This window comes from Balaenoptera borealis (assembly GCF_965194805.1).
Source record: "Balaenoptera borealis genome assembly, chromosome: 8".
NCBI classification, from domain to species: Eukaryota; Metazoa; Chordata; class Mammalia; order Artiodactyla; family Balaenopteridae; genus Balaenoptera; species Balaenoptera borealis.
Window position 1 is genome coordinate 65,749,551 of NC_138865.1, and position 26,829 is coordinate 65,776,379.

General features: G+C 38.4%; 1 protein-coding gene and 1 long non-coding RNA gene across 14 annotated transcripts in view; one reads left to right on the forward strand and one right to left on the reverse strand.

Moving 5' to 3' along the window:
* Positions 1-26,829, reverse strand: part of KDM4C (lysine demethylase 4C) — a 443,948-nt gene that overhangs the window by 278,270 nt on the left and 138,849 nt on the right. For 12 of the 13 annotated variants that reach the window (XM_082404367.1, XM_082404366.1, XM_082404370.1 and 9 more), the window contains 2 exons: positions 24,104-24,207; positions 20,147-20,284 (listed from right to left, as the gene is read on the reverse strand). In XM_082404367.1, coding sequence (XP_082260493.1) covers positions 20,147-20,284; positions 24,104-24,207 — 242 coding nt within the window. Of the gene's footprint in view, positions 1-5,459; positions 13,691-20,146; positions 20,285-24,103; positions 24,208-26,829 lie in introns of those variants that run through there. The other variant, XM_082404362.1, reaches the window with a different exon arrangement.
* The window catches only part of LOC309634415, a 30,062-nt gene continuing 16,930 nt past the window's right edge, over positions 13,698-26,829 (forward strand). Inside the window, exon 1 of the long non-coding RNA XR_014248080.1 lies at positions 13,698-18,971. This is a non-coding gene — a long non-coding RNA (uncharacterized lncRNA). The remainder of the gene's footprint in view (positions 18,972-26,829) is intronic.

Sequence of the window (26,829 nt, forward strand, 5' to 3'; positions counted from 1 at the left end):
GCTGAGTCACTTTAAAAAAAAAAAAAAAAAAAGTACTATGAGCATGTATAGACACATATATTTATCACCTCCTCCTTCACAGTGAAATTTTGGTTACAAGCTAAATATCCTGAAGCAGAGAGATTTCAGAATATCTCTACCATGTATCTATGAGACACATTTAGACATTAGACATTAGGGCTCTCCATACAAAGATACTACTGAAAACTGTAAGAAATAATTTTATTGGATATTTTTTAAATAGCACAAAATAATATATGAAAGCAGTCTTGTTTTAAAAAAAAAAAGAAAGAAAGAAAAAGAAAAAAGTCTCCAACAACACAGAAGTAGAGTGCATAAAAGGTGAGGGTCCCTGCTTTACACACCTCAAATTCACTCCACTGGCCAAAGGCCACCATAATTAACCATATGAATCCTTTCATTTCTTTTTCTAACTATTTACATTTTTTTAAAGACTGTTTTTAGAAACATAGCTTCACACTATACAAAGTACACATTAACTAGCTTTTTGCTTTTTACTTAACAATATATTTTGGAGATCTTTGTTGTATCAGTACATACAGATGTATTCCACTATTTTTAGCAGCTGCACAGTAGAAATGCAGGGCAGTTTTTATTTTTGCCAAACCAACATTTAGAAGCAACTTGATTTTAAAACCCACTTGAGTCTATAGCTGTACACAATTAAGTACATAAAAACATGTAATGCCAACCTTTTTCAGTGACTCAAGGAAAAATCTTTAAAAACCAAAAGCTGTACCTATACAGAAGGAAAACACATATCATATATTTGAGTATTCATATGTTTTTTACTATTCAAAAATATTCTCCTTATAGTAAAGAACTATCAAAGTCTCATAAAAATAATAAGCATGTAACCCTAAGAATGACATTCTTTTGCAACCATATAGCATCCCATTGATCTTTCCTCAATATATGGCTTGTTTTAAGCCACAGCTAAAATCCCCAACTGAAAATACAATTAACTCTATAAATAGCACCTTTCCTTGGAGTTCAAAGTTCCTCATCTTTGTTCAGTAATCCATACAACTCCAGTGATTAGTTCTGCTGTGGGGCTTAAACCATAACATACAAATGCCATAAAATAGGCTAGCTTTGTCCTCCTTTCACTTAGTTATAAATTTACTCTGAAGGTTTATTAATGAACAGCACAGTCACAAACACCCAAGCTGTCATTAGGCTCCTTCCTATTAAATTTACAGAAGCACTTACTCTACTGTCTGCACATCTCTACACACAGGCTTTGTAAAAACCACACATCTAGATTGGAACTGATCTTTATCAAGTTTTTCCCCCCTTGCAAACTGCCCAGTCCCAAAGAGTTTATCATCCTCTGTTAAATGTATAGCTTAGTGAATGAATGAACGTTCAATCTACAGTTGTGTCTTGACTGTGTTGAATACCCATTTCCCTCTGTGTCCTATTTCTGTTTCCCCAAGACTGTAATTTCCTCACTGATTGCTTTCCCAGCGTTTACCTCAAATCAAGATCACTGTGTTTGGACTAGGTTTGGTTTCATAGTCATTGCATCTGGGAATGGCAAGCAGAGAAACACTTTCTCTTGACCCCTTGAGACAAGATAACATGTCCTGCTCTGCGAAGATGAATCCAATAAAAAGCATCTATTTAACAGAGGTAGGTCCAGGGAAGAGAGATAAGCAAGGACACAATTAAAAGAATATAGCTGCCCCAAGAAAGGCTTCATGGGAGAGAAGGGGTACTAAGCTGAACTTCGAAGGATGTTAGAATTTCTGCAAGCTTTTTCAAGACATCTTTCCACATGTAATCAATAACGTATGCAGTGTAAACCTGTTTAGGGAAAAGAGCACAATAAAGCAAAGCTGAAGCATAAGAGGGTAAAAACTGGGCAGTGGAGCTGAAAAATGTAGGTCAAGAACCTGGAAACAGTAAAGACCTCCTTATTCAACTGCACAGACAGAGGAACCAGGGGAAAGACATCCTTATCCCTATGAGGTAGATAGGACATAATCTGACCTAAAACCTCTGAGACTCCCACAAAGTGTGACTCTCAATCCTCTGTTGCCCTGCAGTTACTAGCAGTACAAATCTTAATACAAATGACATCTACAATTTGCTGCAGGAACAGAGTGGGAATTAGGAAGGCTACGCCCATTCCACTGTCAATATTTGGAAAAAAGAAGGTCCAGGTGGGTGTATAGTGGCAGCTAAGAGGAAAAAAGGAACACAGGCTCAATCCTTGGGCCATAAGCAAACACTGACTCCTGTAAATAAAAACACAAAATATACTCCAATACAATTTAAAAGCAAACAAACTGGGAATAATGTTTGTGGAAAATAAAGCCAAAGGTTCTTATCCTTAATTCATAATAATATTCATAATAATATTTTGAATATTAAAATATGAATAGAAAATATAAGCAATTAAAATTATTCAAGTTCCTTAGTAATTTTTAAAATGAAAATAAAAAACAAGATTATGGATTGACATATATACACCAATATGTATAATAACTAATAAGAACCTGCTGTATAAAAACGTAAAATAAAATAAAATTCAAAAAAAATACAATTATGCTTTTTCTTTAAAAAAGGAAAATTATTTTAATAACAATCTCAGTGTTGGCAAAAGATAATTTTTTTGTGACCTGTGAGTAAAAATTCTGGAAACAATCTGACAACCTGTATCCAAAAACTATTTGATTCAATAATTACCCTTCTATATTACTCAGCCATAAAAAGAAATGAAATTGAGTTATTTGTAGTGAGGTGGATGGACCTAGAGTCTGTCGTACAGAGTGAACTAAGTCAGAAAGAGAAAAACAAATACCGTATGCTAACATATATATGTGGCATCTTAAAAAAAAAAAAAATTGTTATGAAGAACCTAGGGGCAGGGTAGTAATAAAGACGCAGTCATAGAGAATGGACTTGAGGACACGGGGAAGGAGAAGGGGAAGGGGAAGCTGGGATGAAGTGAGAGACTGGCAGGGACTTAATATACTACCAAATGTAAAACAGATAGCTAGTGGGAAGCAGCCACATAGCACAGGGAGATCAGCTTGGTGCGTTGTGACCACCTAGAGGGGTGGGATAGGGAGGGCGGGAGGGAGACGCAAGAGGGAGGAGATATGGGGATATATGTATACGTATAGCTGATTCACTTTGTTATAAAGTAGAAACTAACACACCATAGTAAAGCAATTATACTCCAATAAAGATGTTAAAAAAAAAAAAGAATCCTTAAACAGAAAAAAAAAATTACCCTTCTAAAATTATATCTCTTGAGAAAAAAGAGAGTTGGACAGTAATGAATTCATAAAGCTCTTTACTACAGTGTGTAATCTGTAATACTGAAATTTGTAAATAACCAAACTCCATAACAATAGGTAAATGGTTAAATTAGGGTACATTCATAGGATAAAATACTCAGCTATTTTTTTAAATAAATTTATTTATTTTATTTATTTTTGGCTGTGTTGGGTCTTCGTTGCTGCACACAGGCTTTCTCTAGTTGCGGCAAGCAGGGGCTACTCTTTGTTGAGGTGCACGGGCTTCTCATTGTGGTGGCTTCTCTTGTTGTGCAGCACGGGCTCTACGCGCGCGGGCTTCAGTAGTTGTGGCACGCGGGCTCAGTAGTTGTGGCGCACGGGCTTTGTTGCTCTGCGGCATGTGGGATCTTCTCGGGCCAGGGCTCGACCCCATGTCCCCTGCACTGGCAGGCGGATTCTTAACCACTGTGCCACCAGGGAAGCCCCTCAGCTATTTTATTAATTTATTTATTCATGGCTGTGTTGGGTCTTCGTTTCTGTGCGAGGGCTCTCTCCAGTTGTGGCAAGCAGGGACCACTCTTCATCGTGGTGCGCGGGCCTCTCACTATCGCGGCCTCTCTTGTTGCGGAGCACAGGCTCCAGACGCGCAGGCTCAGTAATTGTGGCTCACGGGCCCAGTTGCTCCGTGGCATGTGGGATCTTCCCAGACCAGGGCTTGAACCCATGTCCCCTGCATTGGCAGGCAGATTCTCAACCACTGCGCCACCAGGGAAGCCCCCCTCAGCTATTTTAAATAGTATTTTTGAGAATGCTGAAGTGGCATGAGAAAATATTCAAAAACAATAAAAATATAAGCAAAATGTAAAATTATATATTTGATAATATTCCTTTTTATTTTCTTTCCAATTATGTATTTATTTATTTATTTATCTGTTTATGGCTGTGTTGGGTCTTCGTTTCTGTGCGAGGGCTTTCTCTAGTTGCGACAAGTGGGGGCCACTCTTCATCGCGGTGCGTGGGCCTCTCACTGTAGCGGCCTCTCATGTTGCGGAGCACAGCCTCCAGACGCGCAGGCTCAGTAATTGTGGCTCATGGGCCTAGTTGCTCTGCGGCATGTGGGATCTTCCCAGACCAGGGCTCGAACCTGTGTTCCCTGCATCGGCAGGCAGACTCTCAACCACTGCACCACCAGGGAAGCCCCCAATTTTTTTTAATATTCTTATATGCATGACAGAAAGCCTGGTTTAGGGAAGTGGGTCCAAGATCTCATCAAACTGACTCTCTATGCACCCACAGTATTCAGGATAACTGGGGCCTCCTCCCAGAAGTCCATCACAGGTCATTACACAGCAGGTAATTAACAGACGTTGAATTAAACTGAATGCCAGTCTTAAGAAATTTGGTGGACACTGATTAGTGGTTCCAGGCCTTCTGCTTCAGAGACAAACACATTGAAGCAGAAGGCCCAGAACCACTGTTACACTGAGGACTACTTTGTCCACAGACCCTATTAAGACAATAAGCATCTAGGAGCTGAACACATGATATCCACTGAAGACAATCCCTTCCATAGTGGTACCTGTTTGGCTTTATCCTGTGGAATTTCCTTAAATAAGAAGCACCATTTACTTCAAAGCTTAATGATTATAAAGTCTAAGAATTATAAAGTCTGATTCAATCTGCTATCATGTCAATCAGTTCCAAAAGGTAAATGCAGAATATAAACAGGGGGAAAGGGGGATCTCTTAGAATGAAATCAGCCCAAACTGCATTATATCAATCTAATAAAAACTAAACTCTACATGTGCTTATTGAAATTCTAGGTTTGTAAACTTCCCAACCTCAAAATGTTTCTTTGAAAACACAGTGAACTGCATCGCCCCAATTTTCCCAGTAAGTAGCTCCATCAGTTACTCAGTAACTGAGTATGGACTTCAGATTCTCCACTGCACAACTCAAAGAGTGGATACTTCTAGAAATATGGATCTGAGCTTCCAATTCCTTGTCTTCACTTTCACTTAGGCTGCTCTGACAGGCAGGATCACCGATGAGAACAAACAGTAAAGTGGTAAACGGGAACTGTAAAGGAATCTGTGTTCACTTTTCAGTCCAGCCCTGAGCGGCTGAGTATATCACAGACTGACTTAACTTTGCCACAGACACCTTCCATCTCTATTGAGGTGCCACAGACCCCTTCCATCTCTACACAAATACATCTGTGTAGTAACTGGGCAAAAAAGCACCATGAATTGGTCATAAGGCAACTACACTACAGAAATGCCTTTTAAGACACACTGCTATAGTGTAAACCGTGTACAAATCTGAGAACAGCAGTTTGTCTATTGAGAGGCCTTGGTCATGCTTACTCAAACTAAACACTTCAGGATCTATGATCCAGCACTAATTCAGAAGGTCCTGAGTGTAAACAGCACCAAAATTCAAAAAACCTTCCTAAAATTCTCTCTAATCAAATGTGAAATACTAAAGTATGAAATCACGTTTTCTAAAAATTATGACCATGTACCTAAATGGATGTGGTTTTAGAGACATAATCTAGACATTTCAAAACTTAAACATCAAGTCACTTACTAGAGCCAATGAGAGGGCAAATATGTTAACAGAGAAGAGTTTCACACAGGAGCTGAGCAGGGTTTGGATTACTGCTCTCTTGGTTATCTTTCCCCTCATCTATGCCTCCAATCCCCTGCCAAGACAGCCTCCAATGTGTATCTTTATTGGCAGATTTAATGCTACTTTTGTTCTTCTTCAGCTCTACTCTACCATTCCCCCAAAATAGAAAAGTTTGCACTTAACTTTTTAAATATAGCTTGTATATGCTCTTTGGTTGTTTGCTTTTAAGAATGACATAAAATTAAGGGATATTTTAAGCACCATCTGCTCTCTTGAAACAATGGGCAATAACTTCCTGATTGTCTTACTTCATGTACGTGTTTTAAATCTAGAGTGTCCTTTATGATTATTGCAGTTGGCATTTTCTTATTTTATGTATCCTTTCTTGCCTACATCTGTACGTAGCAACCAGGCTGGGTTTTATCCCCTCTTTGTGCCATTCCTATTTCAATTTCCCATTATCACATAACTGTTGACAAAAGTCACTCAGTTACTTTTTCCTGTCGTGTCTTCCAAATTCACTGGGATGATCCTTTATGAGGACAGAGAAATGCAATTCTAAAGGAACTTATTAAAATTTACTTAACCAATCCAATCTTTCAAGTATGAGGACACGGGTTAGAAATGCTGTCATTCAGTAAAACAGAAACTATGATGGCATTAACTATCTCCCAGTATTAACTGTGGTGGAATAAGCTGAGATGCTGGTGCAGGCAGGGCCCGTCAACAAAGACAGGGCTGGAAACGTGCAAGTGCTCCAGGTCCACCTAGCCATCTGCTCTGCACGGGGGAGGAGGGTGAAGGGAAACAGAGCAATGAACTAAGGCATTCGTTTTCAAAGTCCTGATTTGTTAACGAGATCTGTGCAATGAACTCTTATGCACTACTGTGGTTCTGTGATGGCCCACACAAAAAATCTACGGCAACCACCTGTCCTACTCTGCTGGGATAAGCTAGAAGATTTTTCTAATAAATATTTACACTCTAAATGTTTTACTTGCCATAAATGAAAGATGTATTAAAAGGAAAGCTGTTTAAAGACACTGGAAAACAATGTGAACAGCATTGATTAACTTTGTGTAAATTTTTTAAAAGACAGAGAGAGACATATGCTAATATTTTTGAAAGGATATACAAGGAGTTGTTAAAAGGTTTTACCTTTAAGGAAGGGGCTAGAAAGGGTGCCATTAAATATTTTTCTGTAGTCTAATTTTTTTAGCCGTGGACATATACTAATTTTTTATACACTTTAACAACAGGTAACAATACTAAGAGCCATCGTGATTTCCTTTCAAATAATTTTCTGTAAAATTAAAAGGATTCTAGTACATGGCACACCATAATTTACTCAATGATTCCCATATCATTGGACATAGTAGTTACAATTCAATTTTTGCTGATAAAACTAGCACTACAACAATCATCTTTGTAAGTGTACTTCTGCCTGCATTTCCAATTATTTCCTAGGAGTGTAAGAAATGGATCAAAGGGCATGGAGATGTTGAGGGGTATTGATACATATTACCTGCCTGCTTTTCAGGATACTTATCCCAATTACACCACCACCAACAGAAGTGCAAAGTGATCACTCTAACAAGTACATTCTCAAGAGTAATGGGAGTTTTCCTTATGTCTTTACTAATATGATAAGAAAAAAAAAAAATCCTTCAGTATTACTATGAATACTACTGAAGTTTGAACAAATTTTCAGTTTTCAAAGAAACAGGTTTTCATGCTATTTCAATAGTTATCAGAACAGTCCAATTTTTTGTTAATTAATACTTAAAATTAAAGGACAGAATACACATTCCTGAGAACTGGGAATACAAGAAACACTGAAAATTATGACTAAGCCGTATAAAAATATAGTTTATGAAAATTTAGAAAGTTGCTGGAAACAACCTATTCTTTTATCTTAATTCAAATATGCATGCAGTATGTAAAAGCCATGTCTGGATGAGAGTCAAACTTAGCAGGAATCTACAACGTCCATGATGGTTTTCTTTCCAAGAATTTACAACACATGGTCTTTCGAATTCAACAGAGGGCCCAAGAGCCACAGTATGTTTTTGAACACATAAGCAACAGCTCCTTCAAATTCCTCCTCTTGGCAATCTGGCCCACAGAACTCCAAATGCTGCCCTCATTTTGGCAGAAAGTAAAAGTGAATGGATGTGAGAATTCAGTAGAAATATATAAAGCAATCCATCTGCCCAGCCTGCTGTTAGCACGTATGCTGCAAATACTATCCCCATAGCCACTGTTTCTCAGCACCTCAGGCCTGAACCCCACCAGTCTTCCCCAAATAGTATTAGGGAGTTCCCTGACTTAGAAATGACCATGATGAACGGCTTTTTAAAAATGTACTCAGTGAGAGAGGCATGGTGCTAGGTGTCTGCCCCCACTGTGGCCCCCATCCTGGTGAGGCACCAGTTAAAGCCCTCTTTACAGGTAGGAAAACTATGGCTCACAGAGGCAGGTTACACAAGTACCACACACAGAACCAGAATTCTAACACGGGTCTGTGTGATTGGGTTGGGTTTTTGTTTGCTTGCACTCAAATTAGCCATCAAAACACTTTTAGTAAGGAAAGAAATACTCTGGAGATGGAGCAACAAACACTTGTATTTCTGACAGAGTTATGAAAAATAAAACACTGGCCTGCTTTCTCCAGGCTTCGATTTTAAACAGAAGCCTTTTAGCTCTCTAACCTGGTGTCCAAAGCATGGGCTTTAAGCTAGGTATGGTCCCCTTAAGATCACAGGCTGGAGACTTCAGCGCTTCCTTGTCCTCATCTAGAGAGACGAGCCTCCCATTACTCTCCTAGGGCACGCTGGCGTTTTCCTCTATTTCTCCACCAATTCTACCCTCCTCCTCCTTTCTATTTGGCCAAGATTGGTCCACTGATCTGATCCATCATCGCTGGAAAAGGAAACGGGAATTCTCTTAGACCAGCCAGGCCCACCACTGAGCCAAGGTCAATTCCCCAAACTGGAATTCTGCAAGAAAGATGCAGAAGAAACACAATCCTAACCCACCACACATCTATCCAGTCCCCACCACAACTCTGCAAGGCTCCTTACAGATTTAATTTCATTTATTTTTCAGAACAACTTAAAGAGGCTATAATCTCCATTTTACATATGGGAAAAAGGTATTTAAAGAGGTTAATTAAGTACTTGCTCCAATCACACAGTTAGTAAAAGGAAAAGGCAGAATTCAAGTCAGAGCCTGGCCAAGCCTTGAACTTGTCCGCCTTCAATGCACAACAGTGCCTCCCTAATATATGAGGAAAATGAAGCTCAGCAGAATTACACACAGCCTGAGAGGGATTCAAGACAGTCTGTTACTCTCCAAAGTGTCAGTCGCCTCCACTACCCTGTGTCACGTCAGGAGTGATCCTGATGGCAATACTAAGCAGATCATGGAATCTCAATAACTACTTGAGGTATATTTCTAATGAAGCATCTTGAAGGAAGATACAACATATAATTAATTTTATAAAACTAACTTTGATATTATACATGGAACACAAGGCATGCTAAATTTTTCTTCCTTAATGTTTTTCTAGCCTTTTACTAAAAGACTATAAAGTAATAGCAATATTGGTAAAATATATACATACAATCCTCATCCCCTATCTGCCAAAATACTGCTATTTATGATTATAAAATAGACAGTTCCCCAATATTACGATTTTATTTCTTCATATTTTTAACAACACTAATTTGAAACTTCCCTTACTTAGCTACTTATTCATTGGTCATACTCAAGTATGATAAAAATCAAAATATCAGACAGTAAGAGAAACATAACACCATCATAAAACTGCACTCAGCGTTATAAGCAAGAGGCATACACGTATTGATATTGCTCTCCCTTAAGGACAGCACTTGGCAGGATCAGCAAGCTGATCAATACAAATGAAAGACAAAAATAATGCCAGATGGAATGAGCTGTGAGCACTAAATATCACAGATAGAGCCACAAAGAATCCATCAGTGCTCTAAGCTATCATGTTGGAAATCATCCCTCCAGAGTATCTGGAATGTCCAGAAGATACTCTTGCTTTACCTTCCTCGTTTCGGAAAGAGGCAAAAAAAATATTACTAGGCATAGTTTGTAGGGAATAAAAGCATAGTAAATTTAAAATACTGGGCATGGCTGAAAGAGGGAGAGAACCAAGCGCTGGGCTTCTATATTATATCAGACTTTTTTAGGGTCTGCCTAACTGGGGGCACCTTTCCTCTTTGAATCGGCTAACGCTCTGATTCTTCTAATTGCGGAAGTGCGGAACTGTTAAAACAGTAATAGAGATTAATCAGGGGTTTCTTCACCCATTCTTTATTCCCTTTGATATTTAAATATCAACACCCTGTTCAGCTACTACCCTCATTACTTTCAACCTTCTGCTTGAGAAGGGGCTCTGGTGAGAGAGTGTTCCAGGGCTACAGCCCCCGTGGGAATTTCCGGGCTACAGTCCCGACAAGCAGTTCTGAAGAGAGGTGTATTCACGCTTTCTATCATCTTGCTCACAGCAGAGGGAGGATAGACTGTGGATCCACAGATTAAAGTCTAATTATAGCCACTGACCTCAGTGAAATCCCATTAAAGCTCTCTTTTGATTCAAAGAGGTCACAGCAAATGATCAAGTAGGCAAGATGCCTACATCAAACTTCAAACTGGGCATCTGCACATGCTGCTTTTGTTCAATCAGCAGAGGACAAGTATCTTGAAGGAAAGGGAACAGTGACCTTGGTTGGCATGCCTTATATAAGAAGTCCTAATTCACACTTAGCTCTTCCACTGAGAAAGAAAAATCACTATGTGGCTAGGCCAAGGGTTCAGACCCCACCTGAGAAGTTTTCCCGAGTCCTCCTATAACTAGCTTTTTCTGTAAGTTACAGCATTGAATCAAAAGATTATATAGATCTTTTGAGGGAGGTACTTGTAAGAACAATTAGCAACCAGATCATAAAGTTATCAAGTGAATCCTTGCTAGGATTAATCATTAGCAAGCAGTCGTCCCCATATTCAAATCCAGCCCCACTAGATACAAACCGTGCTCTCTTTACCCCTCGCCATGCTGCCTCCTAACCAACATGTGGACATTTCCACCACAGCTTTTGAATAAATTTAGGAACAGGACCACTATTTCAACAGTACAGTCTTAGCAAGGCAAAGTGATTTTCCCAAAGAAAATCAGCTTATTGGTGTTAGAAGAACTGACTTTATTTTAATGGTCCATGTTTCCTTTTTCTTAGGTTGTCCGCAAACCTTCCAAATCGATCATCTCCCTTCCTGCTATGAAATCTTAGGCTTCATCATCTGAATTGACGTGATGAGTTAAGTTGTAAAAATGGATGTCACATATGGACTGGAAAGCTTTAGGTTCTCAGAAGAAAATTTTTAAATGTGGTAAATTTATATATTACATTTATATATAAATTGCATTTATAATTATTTTGGTCTGTTTGATAGAGCTGCCAGTGAACCTTTAGCTGAAATGTAAAAATGAAAACATCAACCCAAACAACAAAGGCCTATTTAATTCACTAAAGACCAGTGGTTCTCAACCCAAAGCATCCAGCAGGCTCACCTAGGGGGATTTTTAAAATGCAAATGCTGTATCCCTTCACCAGAGATTCTTATCCTATTGGTCTGGGTGGGTCCATGCTTTTAAAGCTCCGCAGGGTTGAGAACAGCTGCTGTAGACTCTAAATGTGGATCCATCGACCAGACAGAGACCACACATGTCTTGTTTACTTTCTTAACTGAAGCACAGGGCCCAGCACATAACAGGTGCTCTCCCAAAATGACCTGCCATTTACTTTCCTAGCTTCCTTATGGTTTGGGTTGGCCATGAGATATAAAAGTTTTTTCAGGTAGGGTTCAAGGAAAGATTTTCCTCCCAGGTAGAGGGACGTGGGTGAGCCACATTCCTGCATTGTCCCCCTCCTTCCTCCCTGGAAGAAACACGTCTGGAGTAAGCACAGCTATAGTGGCAAGCTTGCTAATAAACACCCTCCCACGGAGGAGAATAAGACAGAAGGAGGGGAAGAGCATGAGACCTCATGACACTGCTGAGCTGCACCAACCCTGGGGCCACCTGGCTGCAAATCCCTCAAGCGAGGAAACCACCCCTTATTAGATAAACCACTGCTTGTCTTCTCAGTGGTAGTTGCAGAAGGAGGAAAACACAGTAAACCCTGTGTGGGAGAGAATGAGAAGCTGTGGGGAACCAGGAAATCTGTTGTTTATAAATGCTGGGGGTGCCCAGAGCCCAAATGATTCTCCCATTATCCCTTTGTTCCCTCGAGGGGCTGGCCAACCTGCTTCCCTCAAATACCGCCAAGGTGTTCTTCCCACTACTCTCCTAGAATTCTGGATCACCACTGGCCAGAATACTCACTCCCGACTTCTACCGTCTTCTCCAGACACTTATCTAGGACACAGCCTTTTACGGAATTTTTTTACTGTGTTTACTGTTATAAACACTGGAAAAAAAAAAAAAAAACATGGAAAAGGCAAAAGAAATGGTAAACAAAAAATTCCCCAAAGCTTCAAAAAGTGCTTCAATAAAATTAAGTCCCTGATAATCATGAAATACGTCAAGGTAGGAGCATACTAAACTTTGTTCTGATTCTCTACATACACACCTTTTTGTCCAGACTGATGCCTCAGGATCCCCCTCACTCCTCAAAATGAAGAAGGAAGCAAAGAACCTTTTCTTCCCCCCAACTTAATCAAAGAGTAGGGTGGTCAAAGCCCGAGAGGTTAACGATGGGCTAAAAAAGAATTCATATGTAGGTTGATCAACAGATCATAAGAATACAGAATAAAGTGTCCACTGGCTTTAAGAATCCAAACAAAAACAAATGCCAGAGAGAATCACCACCACCTGGTGGTGATTGTCAACTACAACTTACGTGGGACAGGATCATTCTGAAGCCTCAAGTATCTTAAAAGTGATCCTACAAATCACATACTTGGCTGGCACCTGTTTAATCCACCGCATCCAAGGAGATGAATCCAGAAGGATATGGGGCACTAGGGGGCCAACCTTCTGCCTCTAATCTCAACCTCGCCATCCTCATTTTAGGCATCAACCCAACTCCTTGGTTTGAGAAAGGGGGCTAGTAGAGGACAGAAGATGCATTATCTCTGGGATGGCAAGAAGTGACACGTGTGAAGTGCCCTGCACAGCGCCTGGCAGATTGTGAACGATGTCGGCTACTACTATCAAACGAGATGAAAGTAGAATGGCTTAAAGACAAATTAATTTTTCTCAGTACAGTGTACACATTATTCAAAAAGCCAATTTACTTTTTTTTAAGGTATTGAGTTAACTAAAGCCTCAAAAACAGATATTACCTTGATTTCAGGTTAGCAACTAAACATCAGTGTCATAAACCATATACCTAGTTCCATTCAAATCCCATAATCTAGCAAATTTAAATTAGCACTGAATGAAATCAGGCTCCCTATCTCTGAGGACTCAAGCCCCAAATATCTCTCCTGCAGACACAATATATACTAATCAACTGGCTCTCCTAGTATACTACTTGAAGTCTCAGATTTTCTGAATCCCACAACTCAATACTTCATCAGAATAAAATGGGGACATAATGTGACTATTTTCTTTCTTAATACCTCTTCTTGATACATAAATACTAACTTCCCAGTTAGAGTACAAACTCCTAAAGACATGACTTTGTATGCTTCTTTTTCTCTACATGGTATTTTCTTGGTATTTTCATAGTATTTTCTCTTCTTTCCTTTAAGCTCTGTAAAAAAGGCAGAGGAGAGTCACTCATCAGCACTGCTATGTTGTACCACCAGGACTCAGGAAACAGAGAAAAGTAGAGGTAAAAAGATAAAATGCAGAATAAAATCACTAAACTCCCGAAGTTCATATTTTATATGCCATACCAGACACTTAAAATCAGAATGCCAAGAACTGTTAAATGAGCAATGTGCGACACTGTCTACATTTTCTTTCCTTCACAAGCTGTAAGAATAGAGAAATGTCACTATACTGGTATTCTACGATCTAAAGCATATTAAAATATAACCTAGAGACTCACTGTTAAAATGATTCCTGATTGCTTTAATAAAGACTGCCCAAGATTAAAGATTTTTTTAGGACAATTGCTACCTGATTTAGGAAAAACCAAATTTAATTTTAGAGAAGGATTGAAATATAAAATAAAATGAACCCATATCATGGTTCTTGCATGAAAGACAATTTAATAGTTGAAATCCCTTCCAGATTAAAAGGAAATCAATTTCAACATTCTATCATCTCTTTTTAAACTTGTTCAAACGTTTGAGAATTCAAATGTCCGAATGCTTTAAAGTTAGATAGTGAAGTAATGCTCTTGGAGTTCATAAGAGAACATTCCCAGCTCTGCAGTGCAATTTTTCAGCTTTCTGGCATATCATGTTAATAGATTATCACTTAAAATAAAATTAATGTAAAATATGAGATATCATTTTGGAGTCACCAACTATTACCTTTCCTTCCAAGAAGATAATGTTATTTATCATGCCATAGATAAGTCTCTCATGCTGCACACACTGTCATAAATACACTGCTTCTGATGGTGTAGGCTAGATATGACTGTCCCCCAGACAATGATTCGTTTTTACTCAAGAAAATCAGTACAGTAAATAACTTTTCTTCCCTTAGAGACAATCATAGTGCTGGAGGCTGCTGCAACACAAAAACATAATATCTTCACAAATGTCTCCAAACAGTCAAGCTGAAAATCTAAGCCAAAGTTTCATTTAACAGCCTGTCAGTTTTCTGATGTGAAGCTAATGAATGCAGTGGCAAACAAATCCATCAAACCTAACATCAAAACAACTGCACTTCATCCCACCGAACGGAAAAATGAAATACAACCTGCAGGCCAGCTCTCTGATCCGTCCTAGCTAGGAAGCAGACCTGTGAATGCCACCACAGCTGCTGCACAGAAGTTACCACGGACTCCATTTCACCACAGATAGAAAGAACGTTCCAGGAACAGAAAACATTCATCTCGAATATACACCAATATCTTAGTTCAACTGCTATGCAATCTGGTAGATATTTTTAAATCTCTACTAGAAAAAAATATACAGTGTTTCACTCTAGATTACTCTGATATTCAAAGCTAGAAAAATGCCTAAAATAACTGGATGATATGTTCCACGCATACTATAGCTTTGCAAATGGAGGTTTATTAAAAGCCCTTCTGCTCTTTATGAACGCTCCTTGAAGACAAAGAAAACAAGTCCTTTTGTATAATCATGTAGCACAATTCCTGTTCCAGAGAAGAAACTCGCCGGGCACTCACCAAAGCTGAACTCCGCCTATAAGTAGGCATATGGGCACGTGGCCACCTGGAACATTCCTCTCAATTTTTTTCAGTGAAAACCTTAATTCTGATCAATTAAATGGGGGGGAAATTACATAACCGCTTTCTTTGGTAGGTGGGCCCTCTTAAGGCAAGGCCCTTCTCTTCTGGAGTATCATGCAGGATTTGCCTTGCTATATTTACTAGGTCAAGGCAAAAAACAGCTGAATGATCCTAAAGAGAAGAGAGGGAAAGACAGAAACAAGAGGAATGGCAAGGCCAATGGTATAAGCAGGAATTTTTAGAAACAAGGATAGTCAAATTAAGTTGCTATCATGGCTCATTTCTACCTATGCCTGTTTTCTAAAGACCTTCTCCACAATCTAGGCACAAAAAAAGCCTTATGTGAGAGGTGAGGCAGTTTGGGTAGATACTATAATAAAGAGCCGTCTGGACTAAGTGCTAGAATACAGGGAATATACCGACAGGCAGTGGAATATCCACATAATAATTATTGTTGTTATTATTATTATTTAGCTGAGAATATCAAAGGTTCAGGAATTTGCTGAAATTTGGAAGACGAGTATTTGGGATCACCACAAATAATGGCATGGAAGTTCTAGTCAATGTAAGCTATACTTTAAACAAAGGGAAGGTTTCATGAACCAATACCACATACCAAGAGGTCAGTAATACATTCAAAGGAAATCCACAGAAACCCCACCTCCTGTCCTGCTCCAGAGATGCCACCAGAGGTCAAGTAGCCAACAACAAAGGAAGCAGTCCTGGATCCCTTGCAGTGCCAACTCTACCCTCACTTCTGGCTCCCATCAAATAGGTCAGCCTCCAAGTGATGAATTCACAGAAACATACATGGTGCCTGGCATAGAGCAGACAAGCATTACCTGAAAAAACAGAGCTCTGTCCCCATCTACATTAAGCCACTTGAATGGCTTAAAAGGTTCCTATTAACCAAAGCCTGCTGGCTGTTAAACAAAGACCACCAATAATATCAGTGAACCTGGGGTTATCTTTCCAAAATTATTTTTTAAATTAAAAAATAACCTCTTGGGGACTTCCCTGGTGGTCCAGTGGTTAAGAATCCACCTTCCAATTCAGGGGACACAGGTTCGATCCCTGGTCAGGGAACTAAGATCCCGCATGCCGCAACTACTGAGCCCGCGTGCCACAACTACAGAGCCCACGCGCTCTGAAGCCTGCGCGCCACAACTAGAGAGAAGCCCGCGTGCTGCAATGAAAGATCCCACATGCCGCTACGAGGATCCCGAGTGCCGCAACTAAGACCCGATGCAGCCAAATAAATAAAATAAATTAATTTAAAAAAATAACCTCTCCTAACAGCTCTTGTCTATGTTATGAAATTAGAAATATTGGTTTGTAATATATGAAATATTATCAGTAGAGATCCTTCACTCTGCACCACGTTAATTAATTAATGCCACACCACAGACACTTTATCAGATGCTTTTATATACTCAAATCAACATGCGACAGGTAAAGCAGATGTCATTCCCCAGTGCTTCAACTATAAAAAGTATGCCATTATTTTTTAAATTATCCCCCCTAAATGCATAACTCATCATTATTCGTGAAAAATTACTGTTTTTTAAATAGTTATCATTTAGAATGAATTAAAGAAGACAAAGAATTAAGACTAACCAATTTGGCCATCATCAAAGTTAAAAGTCTTTAAGTACAATTCATAATTAATTCACTATACATTACATTTGTCCCCAGCAAAATACAAAAACTGCCCAATTTACAAATTTTCCTAAGATTAAAAATTACACATGTTCACACATACACGTACATACACACACACACTATATAGTAAATTATATGGTTCCCTAAAGAAACAGACTTGAAAATCAATAAAAATATGTGTCAAATAAATGATAAAATAAAATCTTCCCTCAAAATGCCATCACAGCACATTATAATGTAAGCAAACAATTTAGAATAGCCAAGAAAAACATTAATACTGAGGAATAAATTTAAGAAAGCCTAAGGATGTTTTAGTGAAACATTCAAAATTGTATCCAAGATTAGTTTCCTATTTTTATGCAGAATAACCAAAATTCGTTACACGAATCAAAGTAGATTCTTTTATTTTATTTTTTTAAATTTATTTATTTTTGGCTCTGTTGGGTTTTCGTTGTTGTGCACAGGCTTTCTCTAGTTGCAGTGAGCGGAGGCTACTCTTCGTTGCAGTGCACAGGCTTCTCACTGCGGTGGTTTCTCTTGTTGCAGAGCATGGGCTCTAGGCGTGCGGGCTTCAGTAGTTGTGGCATGCAGGCTCAGTAGTTGTGGCTCGCGGGCTCTAGAGTGCAGGCTCAGTAGTTGTGGCACACGGGCTTAGTTGCTACGTGGCATGTGGGATCTTCCCGGACCAGGGCTCGAACCCGTGTCCCCTGCATTGGCAGGTGGATTCTTAACCACTGCGCCACCAGGGAAGTCCCAAAGTAGATTCTTAATACGTCACCGTGTCAGTTATCAATTGAAGCTCTCTGTGGTAGGTAGAATGCTGACGCCCACACACTCCCCAACTCGGTTCCATCCCTAACAGCAAAGATATCCATGTCCTAGTTCCTGCAATCTGTGAATATGTTATTTTTTATGACAAAAAGGATTTTGTGGATTGCTTGCTCTGAAATCTAGGGGACCACAGCAAGGACCTGAGAGAGGCCTCTAGGAGCAAAGACCTGGTTGACAGGCAGCAAGGAAACAGGAACTCAGTCCTACAACTGCCAGGAACTGAATTCTACCAACAATCTCACCGAGCAAGGAAGTGGATTCTTTGTCAAAATCTCCAGTAAGGAATGCAGCCCTGCAAGCACCCTGACTTTTGCTGGTTAGACCAATGTCAAATGTATAACCTACAGGACTACGAAACAGTACAAGAGTATTGTTTGAAACCACTAATTTTATGGTAATTTGCTATAGCTGCAATGGAAAACTAATACATTCTCAGAATAGCACCACCTCACCAAAAGTAAGGAAAGAGTGGAGACAACACCTAGAAACATCTCAAACACATGTAATTACAATTTTAAATTAACCGGCCAAAACTGCATTATAGCCATTGAACATTTTGTACCCAGTAAAAAAAACCAGAACCCAGACAGTCATATCCCCTGACTAAATTGAATGATATAAATCAACACAGCATGAGTGGGTATCCACATACCTAAGTTTTTTTCCTCACAACAAATCTATGAGGTAGAGAGGAATTTTTAATTTATAGGAAGAAACAAAAAGAAGAAATGACTTTCCTGATGTTCTCTGGCTAGCAAGAAGACGAGCTGGGCCTCAAATCCCTGCCTCTTCCACCATGGGGCTCTGCTTCCTAACAGCCCCACAGGTCTGGGCTCCATCAGCTGAGACCTCAGAGAGGACCACTGCTGACCTCTCTTACTTGGTCACACTCCACTCCCACTCTGACCACCCGGAAAGGTGGAAATGCACTCAGGACATTTTAGTCTTGGGAAGAAGCCGATACTCAGAACTAGAACTGAAAGCTGTAGTAAACAAGAACCAACTAATTTTTCTGGTGACTGAACAGCTGGGATAGCTGACTTATTATGTCAATGATTAAAGATGCAAACCATAAAATAACATGCCTTGTTATAACCTCAGGGCTATGACACTGTTTCGATGCAGATACAAGCATTACTTTTCTGCAAAAGCACGGCAGTAGCTGACCAAGGTACGTACACCGGGCTTTCTGTTTTTTTATTAGGTTTATTGTAATATGAAGGATGCGTAAGGGAAAGAAGTAGTTCAGTTCTGCTCCTTTCTAAATTACCCCTCATAAATAAAAATTACTTAGAGCAGAGAAAGTCTTCTAATAGCAGGAGATTTCTTTTATGCCACAAATTCATTCAAATGCTTTCTGAGCTGCTATACTTTTATTTTAATATATTATGCAATTTTCTAAATACCTGTGTAAAATAAACCTAGAGTTGTCTTCCCTGAATATATTTCTATCCAAGTTCACTCAATGGTTCCACATGAAAGTTTTATCAATGTAGAATGAATAATATTTGCCTGGACCATGCAGTGGCCAAGATAAGGCTACATTGGCTGTATGTGCCATTTTCCACCAAATATACGTCAATTTTACATACTCTGTAGTTAAACACACAGTTTCATTAAGAAACTGCCTTCTGCCAGCCTGTACATCTGCCTTAAAATCCACAGGAAAGGAAGCAACCTAATAGAAGCTACCATCACTTTGAAGATGTCCTCTATTTAACGCTGCAGGGGGGCAATTAATGAAATTTAACACAAGTTGCTTGTGAATGAAAATACACAGTTTGTGAACTAAATTAAATATACTGAGTAGGAGATGCAAATTTTTATACCAAATTTAACATTAAGATATATTTCTTGTTAAAATACATTCTATACTATTACTTTCAAAAAATTCATTTCTGCACTAAAGGCAGTTTTAATTATTTCTTCTTACCATCCTCCCTTAACCTCTTGTTAACAATTTTACCACTTTCCTCTGTAAATAGTTGTTTTCTAAGCTATGGACTGAATTCTAACATGGAAGGAGCCACATCTACCTAATATGGAGTCACACGGAGCCACTGGAAAAATCTCATGAAAAAACAACTGGTGGCCTTAAGAAAGAAAGCACTGGTTGCATAAAATTACCTCTCAAAGTAAACTGCTCCACGTTAATCTCAAAACAGGAAAACATTGCTACAAATGTTAATATAGCCTATGTAAAATAAATATATCTGTCTGGAATAAATTACTATGGTGACAAGCATACATCATTGAGGAAAAAAATAAATGCTGCACGTGCTCTTAGCTTTCCCACTATAATAATCAGAATACACATTTAATTTAAGCGTTTGAGACATAACTTACCAATTTAGCAACTTTCCCATAGTCAATCCATCTGACAGTAGCAAAATTTGTAGATTCTGCACAGTTGAAACCATGATTAAAACCAGCATGGTAGCCATATGGGAAAGTGATCATAAATTCGCCAGCCTCCTGGGTGATCTGCAGGGTAGAAAACATATAATATTTCCCAATTATAAGACTTCCCAAATTGCAAATACAGTTAAAATATATTTCCGATTAAAAAAAAAAGAAAAAATGTTATGATGTCCGAGCTATAAAAGAAGTCCCCCCAGATCCTTTACTTAATCCTTTATTAGTTTTTCAGGAGACTTTTAAAAGAATTTTCTAAACAGGGTGTGACCTTCTGGCAATGTAGTTCAATCATTCAGTCTATAATCAAAGAAATTATATTCTATTTGAAGATGTCTTTGTTTTATGTTATTCAAATAAATTTGTTCTTATTAGCATTCACTATGTATATTTTAATACTTTAAAAATTCACATTACTGGAATTATATAACAGGACTATCATAACTGACATTTTTCAAGTTAGAGCTATAAAAACTTTGATAACACACACTGAATATTATGAATTCTTGTTGCTAAAGAGTTGATAGTATTCACCAATTATCCTTTCATAATACTTAGAAAACATTCAATTAACTGCATTCCATTTAATAGTAAAATTTCTACCAAATAGTTATTCAAATATATGTATAATATATAAGTATGTATGAGTGAGTGAGTGCATTTTCAAATATAATTAAACTAGCTTGGGTAAATAAGCCAGCAGCCTAAAAGCAAAGATGAAAAATGTATTCAGTCCATTCCTAATTTTCAGATTACAGAAATTTGGTTTTTTTATAATCACCAAAGCATACAAAACACACCATGAGCTATAGAAATACAGTGAAGCTAAATTTTTCAGTGTTTTTTTTTTTAACTTGTCTACTCAATGCTAGACTATCAAATATATAACTCACTGATTCATTCAGTTACCTTGGTTCATTTCAGTCCTAAAATGTTGATAAATGAATATGTGAGTATGCACTTGTGTGGAAACATACAGGAGACACTGTATAAATACAGGTGCACACACTGCAATTCAGTTACCATTTTAGGAATGCTAAAATGTTGTGTGTGGAAGTATTTTCTTTCCCAACAATTCTGAAATTTAGCTCATCACCCCCTCCCCTGTGACACCCCAGCAGGTGTTCTATTGCAATGAGCAGCAACTCAGCTGCCACCTGGCAGGCAGAGAATGGCTTATCAGTGTTCAACATGGTTCCAGTTCCATCATTCTGAGCCACGTGAGAACAAAGCCTGATTCTCTCCTTTCCTGGTCTCACTGAATCTCATTAATTATAATTGTGCTTGGAAACTAGGCACTTCCTTGTACCATGTGATAAAACAAAACTCACTCTGCTCAACTGTTTCTAGCCCTATAAGGTGGAGGAAGAGGGTAAGTCTGTTGTCAGTGGGATAAGGAAACTAGCTTCACTGCTCCACTGAATTCCACCTACAATCTTTCTCTACTCTCCCTAGAAAACCCTGTTCTTGCCTTGTTGAAAAAGTACCTGTTCCCATTAAATTGGACCCTAAATGTTATGCCTCTATATAATTTCTAGAAACAGGTCAATCCCAGTTAGCCAAAATATAAGGCTAATTTACCACCTCTATGTAACAAACTGATATTTAAAAAAAAAAAAAAAAGATATAGGGGTAGACAAGAACAAGTCCCTTTTATTATAAGACTAACCAAGCATCAAAATTCCATACGGCAAAAAATGTCAGAAAGGGTAGTGTACGTAATCGAAAAGCAGAAATTAGCTATTTGTTAAACATACTTTTTCATATATATGTATGAATATGTACAAATTCACTGAAACAAGAAGAAAAAATTGTTAGTCCAACTGCAAAATGATTGCCTAAAGAGAGAAGGTTAAACTGAGGAGGAAGATTGTGTTATTATTTTATATAACCTGTACTGTGCAAAGCCCCTCATATAGATCATCTCTTTTCATCCTCATAATAGCCCTATTAAGTGGTACTATTATTATCCCCATTTTCCAGATGAAGAGACTGAGGCTTAGAAAAATTATGTAATTTACCCAAGTGATGGAATCAGAAATGAACTTGGGAAGTACAATTCTGAAGTCTGTGCTACTCTGTGCCAAGTTACATTATCATCATCAGAGAATAAGCTCCTTGAGGAGCACACAATCATCACACACACTTCATCAAGGTGGAAGGGGAAGTGGCAGTATTTCATATGAAAAACTGCAACTGCCAATCAGCCCTCTAAATTGCTGGTGTCTCACCATCTGTGGACGAGCACTCACCCTTCCACTTCCCACAAAAGCCACGAAATGTCCCATCCTCAAAAGACCAGATAAGAGCCTGGTGCATCTAGTGAACTACCAAATAGTGCTTGAAGAGCCTCGGCCCAGAAAGGGGTGTGAGGCACCTGCCTCCTTCTCCCCAAATTTGAGAAAGAAGCTACAAGCTCCAAAGGCCTCCATCCTGGGCAAATGAGCCAATCCCGCAGTCCTGCTACTTCATACAACCCCTCTCCAAAGAACAGCTTGATCAATTCCTATCACCAGCCCTAAACCCGCAGAGGTTTTCCTGTCTTGGAGGACTCCAGTCCACTCCTTCTCCTCTGCCTTTTAATATTCCAACTTAAATAAAAGTGCTTAGTCAGGCTTATGCCAACCACCTGAAAGAACATGCACTGACGGTATGTCTGAGACTGGAAAGCCTGATGCCCAGAGGCATCTGCGAGTAAGACAAGGCCCCCCAGAAGGAACGGCCCCTCTGGGGGGGCGCAGCCTCTGACCTCTGTACCTGCAGCAGTGCTGCAGCCACCCACACTTGTGGACCTTCTCCACAGTGCACATCTCCACGGCACACTTTCTGTCATGGGTAAAAGTATGTGACTAAACCAGTGTTGAAAGTATCCTCATCACATAAGACAAGTATGTCTCATGCATGACTACTGCACAGCCTGTTTGTGAGACAGCGGGACCACCTCAAGTTGGAGAATGTTTCTTGGTCCTTGCAAAAATTCTACTTTCAACAAAGCCTGGGCTGGGGGTGGTGGGGGAGGGAGGTGGAAGACAGGACTTTAAGGGCCTGAGATTAAGAAGAGGGAAAGATTTAGTCACAAGTGAAAAGCTTCTAAGGTGGAAAACAGCAAGGATTATGGGAAGACAGTCAAATAAAAAATGAAAAAGAGAGTGGAACTATTTTTTAATGTTTCTGAAGTAGCTAAGGACTTAATCCTCCTCCAACTGAGAGAGACCTTTTATTTATCTGGTCAAAAGCTTTTTTCATTTCAGCTTCTTCACATAAAAATGCTCATGCTCTGTAATAATTCTGACCCAGTAACTACCCACGGACACAAAGAAAGAGGGATCTAGCCTGTACAGCGTCTTACAGAACTTAATCTTCAGAAATACTCCAAAGAAGCAATATCTGATTATTAAATCATCAGGCAATTTTATCCATAATGAAATCTCAATTGTATTATGTCTGAATGTGTTTAGAAATAACATACTGGCACCATAATCACTGATTCTAACCAACCAAACTGCTAATAAAAATTGCTCTGATTTCTTTTAAAAAAAAGAAAAATAGATCACATACACATAAATTTTGTTGCTCATATAAGAGACTTCAATGGAGAAGAGCTATATATCTTATTCTGTCAAATGTGCTACATTTTACTTTCAGTATTGTTGTAAGTGAACTAGAACTGCATGAAATCTCTAGTAAATGCATCTTGAAATAAAAGTAGCTTCAAATTAATATTTAGGTAAATAACTGTTACCTAAGTAAAACATGAATCTGAATTTTTCTCCCCACATCCTAAAAATCCTACCTGAAGTCAAAGATATATTAGTTTATGTTAAATTTGTCTTAAATACGAATACTACACACATTAAATGACTTTGTTAAAGAGTAACACTAATATACCTTGTCAAAGGGAATACCATATTTCTTCAATACTGAGGGAGATATCAGTGTCATCTTGTGGCGAAGAAATGCATCACACCCTTGAGAACTGCTTGGGAAAAAACCTAAATGGAAACAGTAATTATAAGCAGTAATGTGTCAATTAAGATAAAATTTCAAATCTTTTTTTAAGCTTATGTTCTAGTACTCTTATAGAATGACAGCTTTACGCAAATATAGACCAAGTCCACCATCAAAAACCCTGGTACTAAAAACCAGAGTCAGAATTCTTAAAAATTAAACAATACATATTTTTATCACCAAGGGTTGACCTTTTTTACAAAAAAAAAAGATCTGCCAAGAGTTGTTTGCATGATATAAAATGACTAAACCTACAACTTCCAATTTGTAACCGATTTGAACTCGATCTACCTATTAACTGATAAATGGACAAAATATTAAGGGAAGGTAGAAGAGGAAAATCTGCATTTTAACAGAGGAAATCTCTCATTTTAGACTCCTAGAAGCAATCATTCTAGAAGCACTTGTCCCAATGCCCGGCATACAGTAGACACAGCAGTTTCCCACCTTTGTTTCTTTCTGATCGATTTTAAATAGTTTAACTGCTTCTAGTTTCCTGAAGTAACTCCCAGCCAGGGCCAGTCAAAAGCTTGGAAACCTGTCTCACCAGCCTGTATGGGAACAGTACATACTGTTTTGAGGACACCTTTAAATGAAGAAGCTAAACATGCAGCAACCCTTTCATTCAACAGTATATTATGCACTGAAACACAGTTGTTTCTCTCCATCTCTGCCTTCAATCCTGCAGTCTGTCTGAGGCAGACTCTCATTAACTCAGTTATGTAAGCTAGAGGAAAATGAATGTGCCTGATATCCTGCTCTTTACCTTCCTCACTCAGAGGGAAAAACCACCACACTGAGAACGGGAAAGCAAGAAGAGAAAGACAAGAGAAACATGGAAGAGACAGAGGAGAATCAGAGAGAGGACCCAGAAGGAACACAGAATCACCAGGAAAGCATGTGTGATGTAGCTGGGTAAAGTGGGAAGGACAGATGCTGTTTAACTCCTCCACTACCAAAATGAAGGCCACTGGAAATGTTACTTACCTAACTCTGTGGCTCACTACGTATAAATAGCTCCAGAATATGACCAATCTGATGAAAGAATTACCAGCACTCATTACCTAATCATGAACCATTTTAACCTCATAGAATAGCAAGGTTTTACAGGGATAGTTTTAAAGTTAACAAGCCTTTATTGATGCCACCATGGAGTATGTGAGGCCACAGATCATCGGAAGGGAACAAATGAAACATCTAAAAAAAAGCCATTAGGGTATAAAGAACCACCTGCAAAGAGTAGTATATTCTGCTTAAGCATCTACACCTGGATTTTTAAGATGACCAACAGACAGAAATATTTAAAAAGTACATCCAACAGAAACATCAGAAATACTATCATTCGCTACAATACCAATGGGAATAAAAGGAATAATTGTACCCTATCTGGTCATTTAATGCAGCCCTCCGTTTATGGTTAATATTCACAATACATAAATAGAAAATAACCTTTGAAAGAATGCAGACCTTAGTGAATGGTGAGAAAGTACCACATAATGCAACAGCCGTATCTATACAATAAGATGTCCTGAGTCTACACCACAGAGAGTAAAGCACAGCAGGGCAGTCCCCAAACACATAACCCACGGAAAAGTTTTAGCAATACAATTTAAATAGATCTATCAAGCTTTTCAAATCTGTAACTCTGTGCAGCACTGCATGAATTAAGTTTTAAATTAAAATCAATGAAGAAAGAGGAGTCTACTTAATTTTCTTTTGATATGGATTTGTAATCAGGACCTGAACAACGTGATGACTGGTCGTAAGTTAAATTGGAAAACCACTGAAGGAAGGCAATTTGCCATATGTTAAGAACTTCGTATTGGTTCAGAATTTATATTTTCAATAGGCTATCAGAACTATATTTCACATCGCCCTGGAAAACACCTCATAAACCACAAATTATGACATAATGTATGTGTCTCAAAATGAATTTTACCTCAAAATACTTGCAGAAGTACATGGTTCACACTCACCCTCACTCCACCATTTCTTAAAAATATTTTATTCAATATATAAAGAAGCCAATATAACCAGAATACTATTTGATACAAAATGATAGTATCTTTCAAAACTCAGAACTATGCTGGCTAAAGGAATGTTAGCAGCTTTCATAACAAGTGAAAAAAACAAATTTGGAATCATATGTATGAAATATAACAAAAATAGATCTGATAGAAAAGATAAAATTTAACTAAAAATTCAACTTAAGACAATCAGAGTTTTTTGAAAGTCACCAAATAAAGAGAAAACAAGGTATGTGTTAAAATTTTTGCAAGTTAAGTTCTTTAAAATATGCCTTTCAGAACCTTTTTTTTCTATTCTAATATTTACTTTCTTAATGTGCTTTTTTCCTAAGTTTTCAATTTGGAAAGAATTTATTTGGAAGAAGTCTGCTCTTAAACTTACCGTATTTGAATGTTACTACTGCAACATTCTGTAAGACTTTCCAATTTACCAGTCACATAATTGGAGAATCCACTCTTTCATAATCTTGAAAACCAGGAAGTTCCAATAAAGAAACAGTTCTACACTGACCCCTCAAGTATCTAGTAGTGGACACAGCAGCTAGCAACTCACTACCACACCTCACATACCCCATGGCC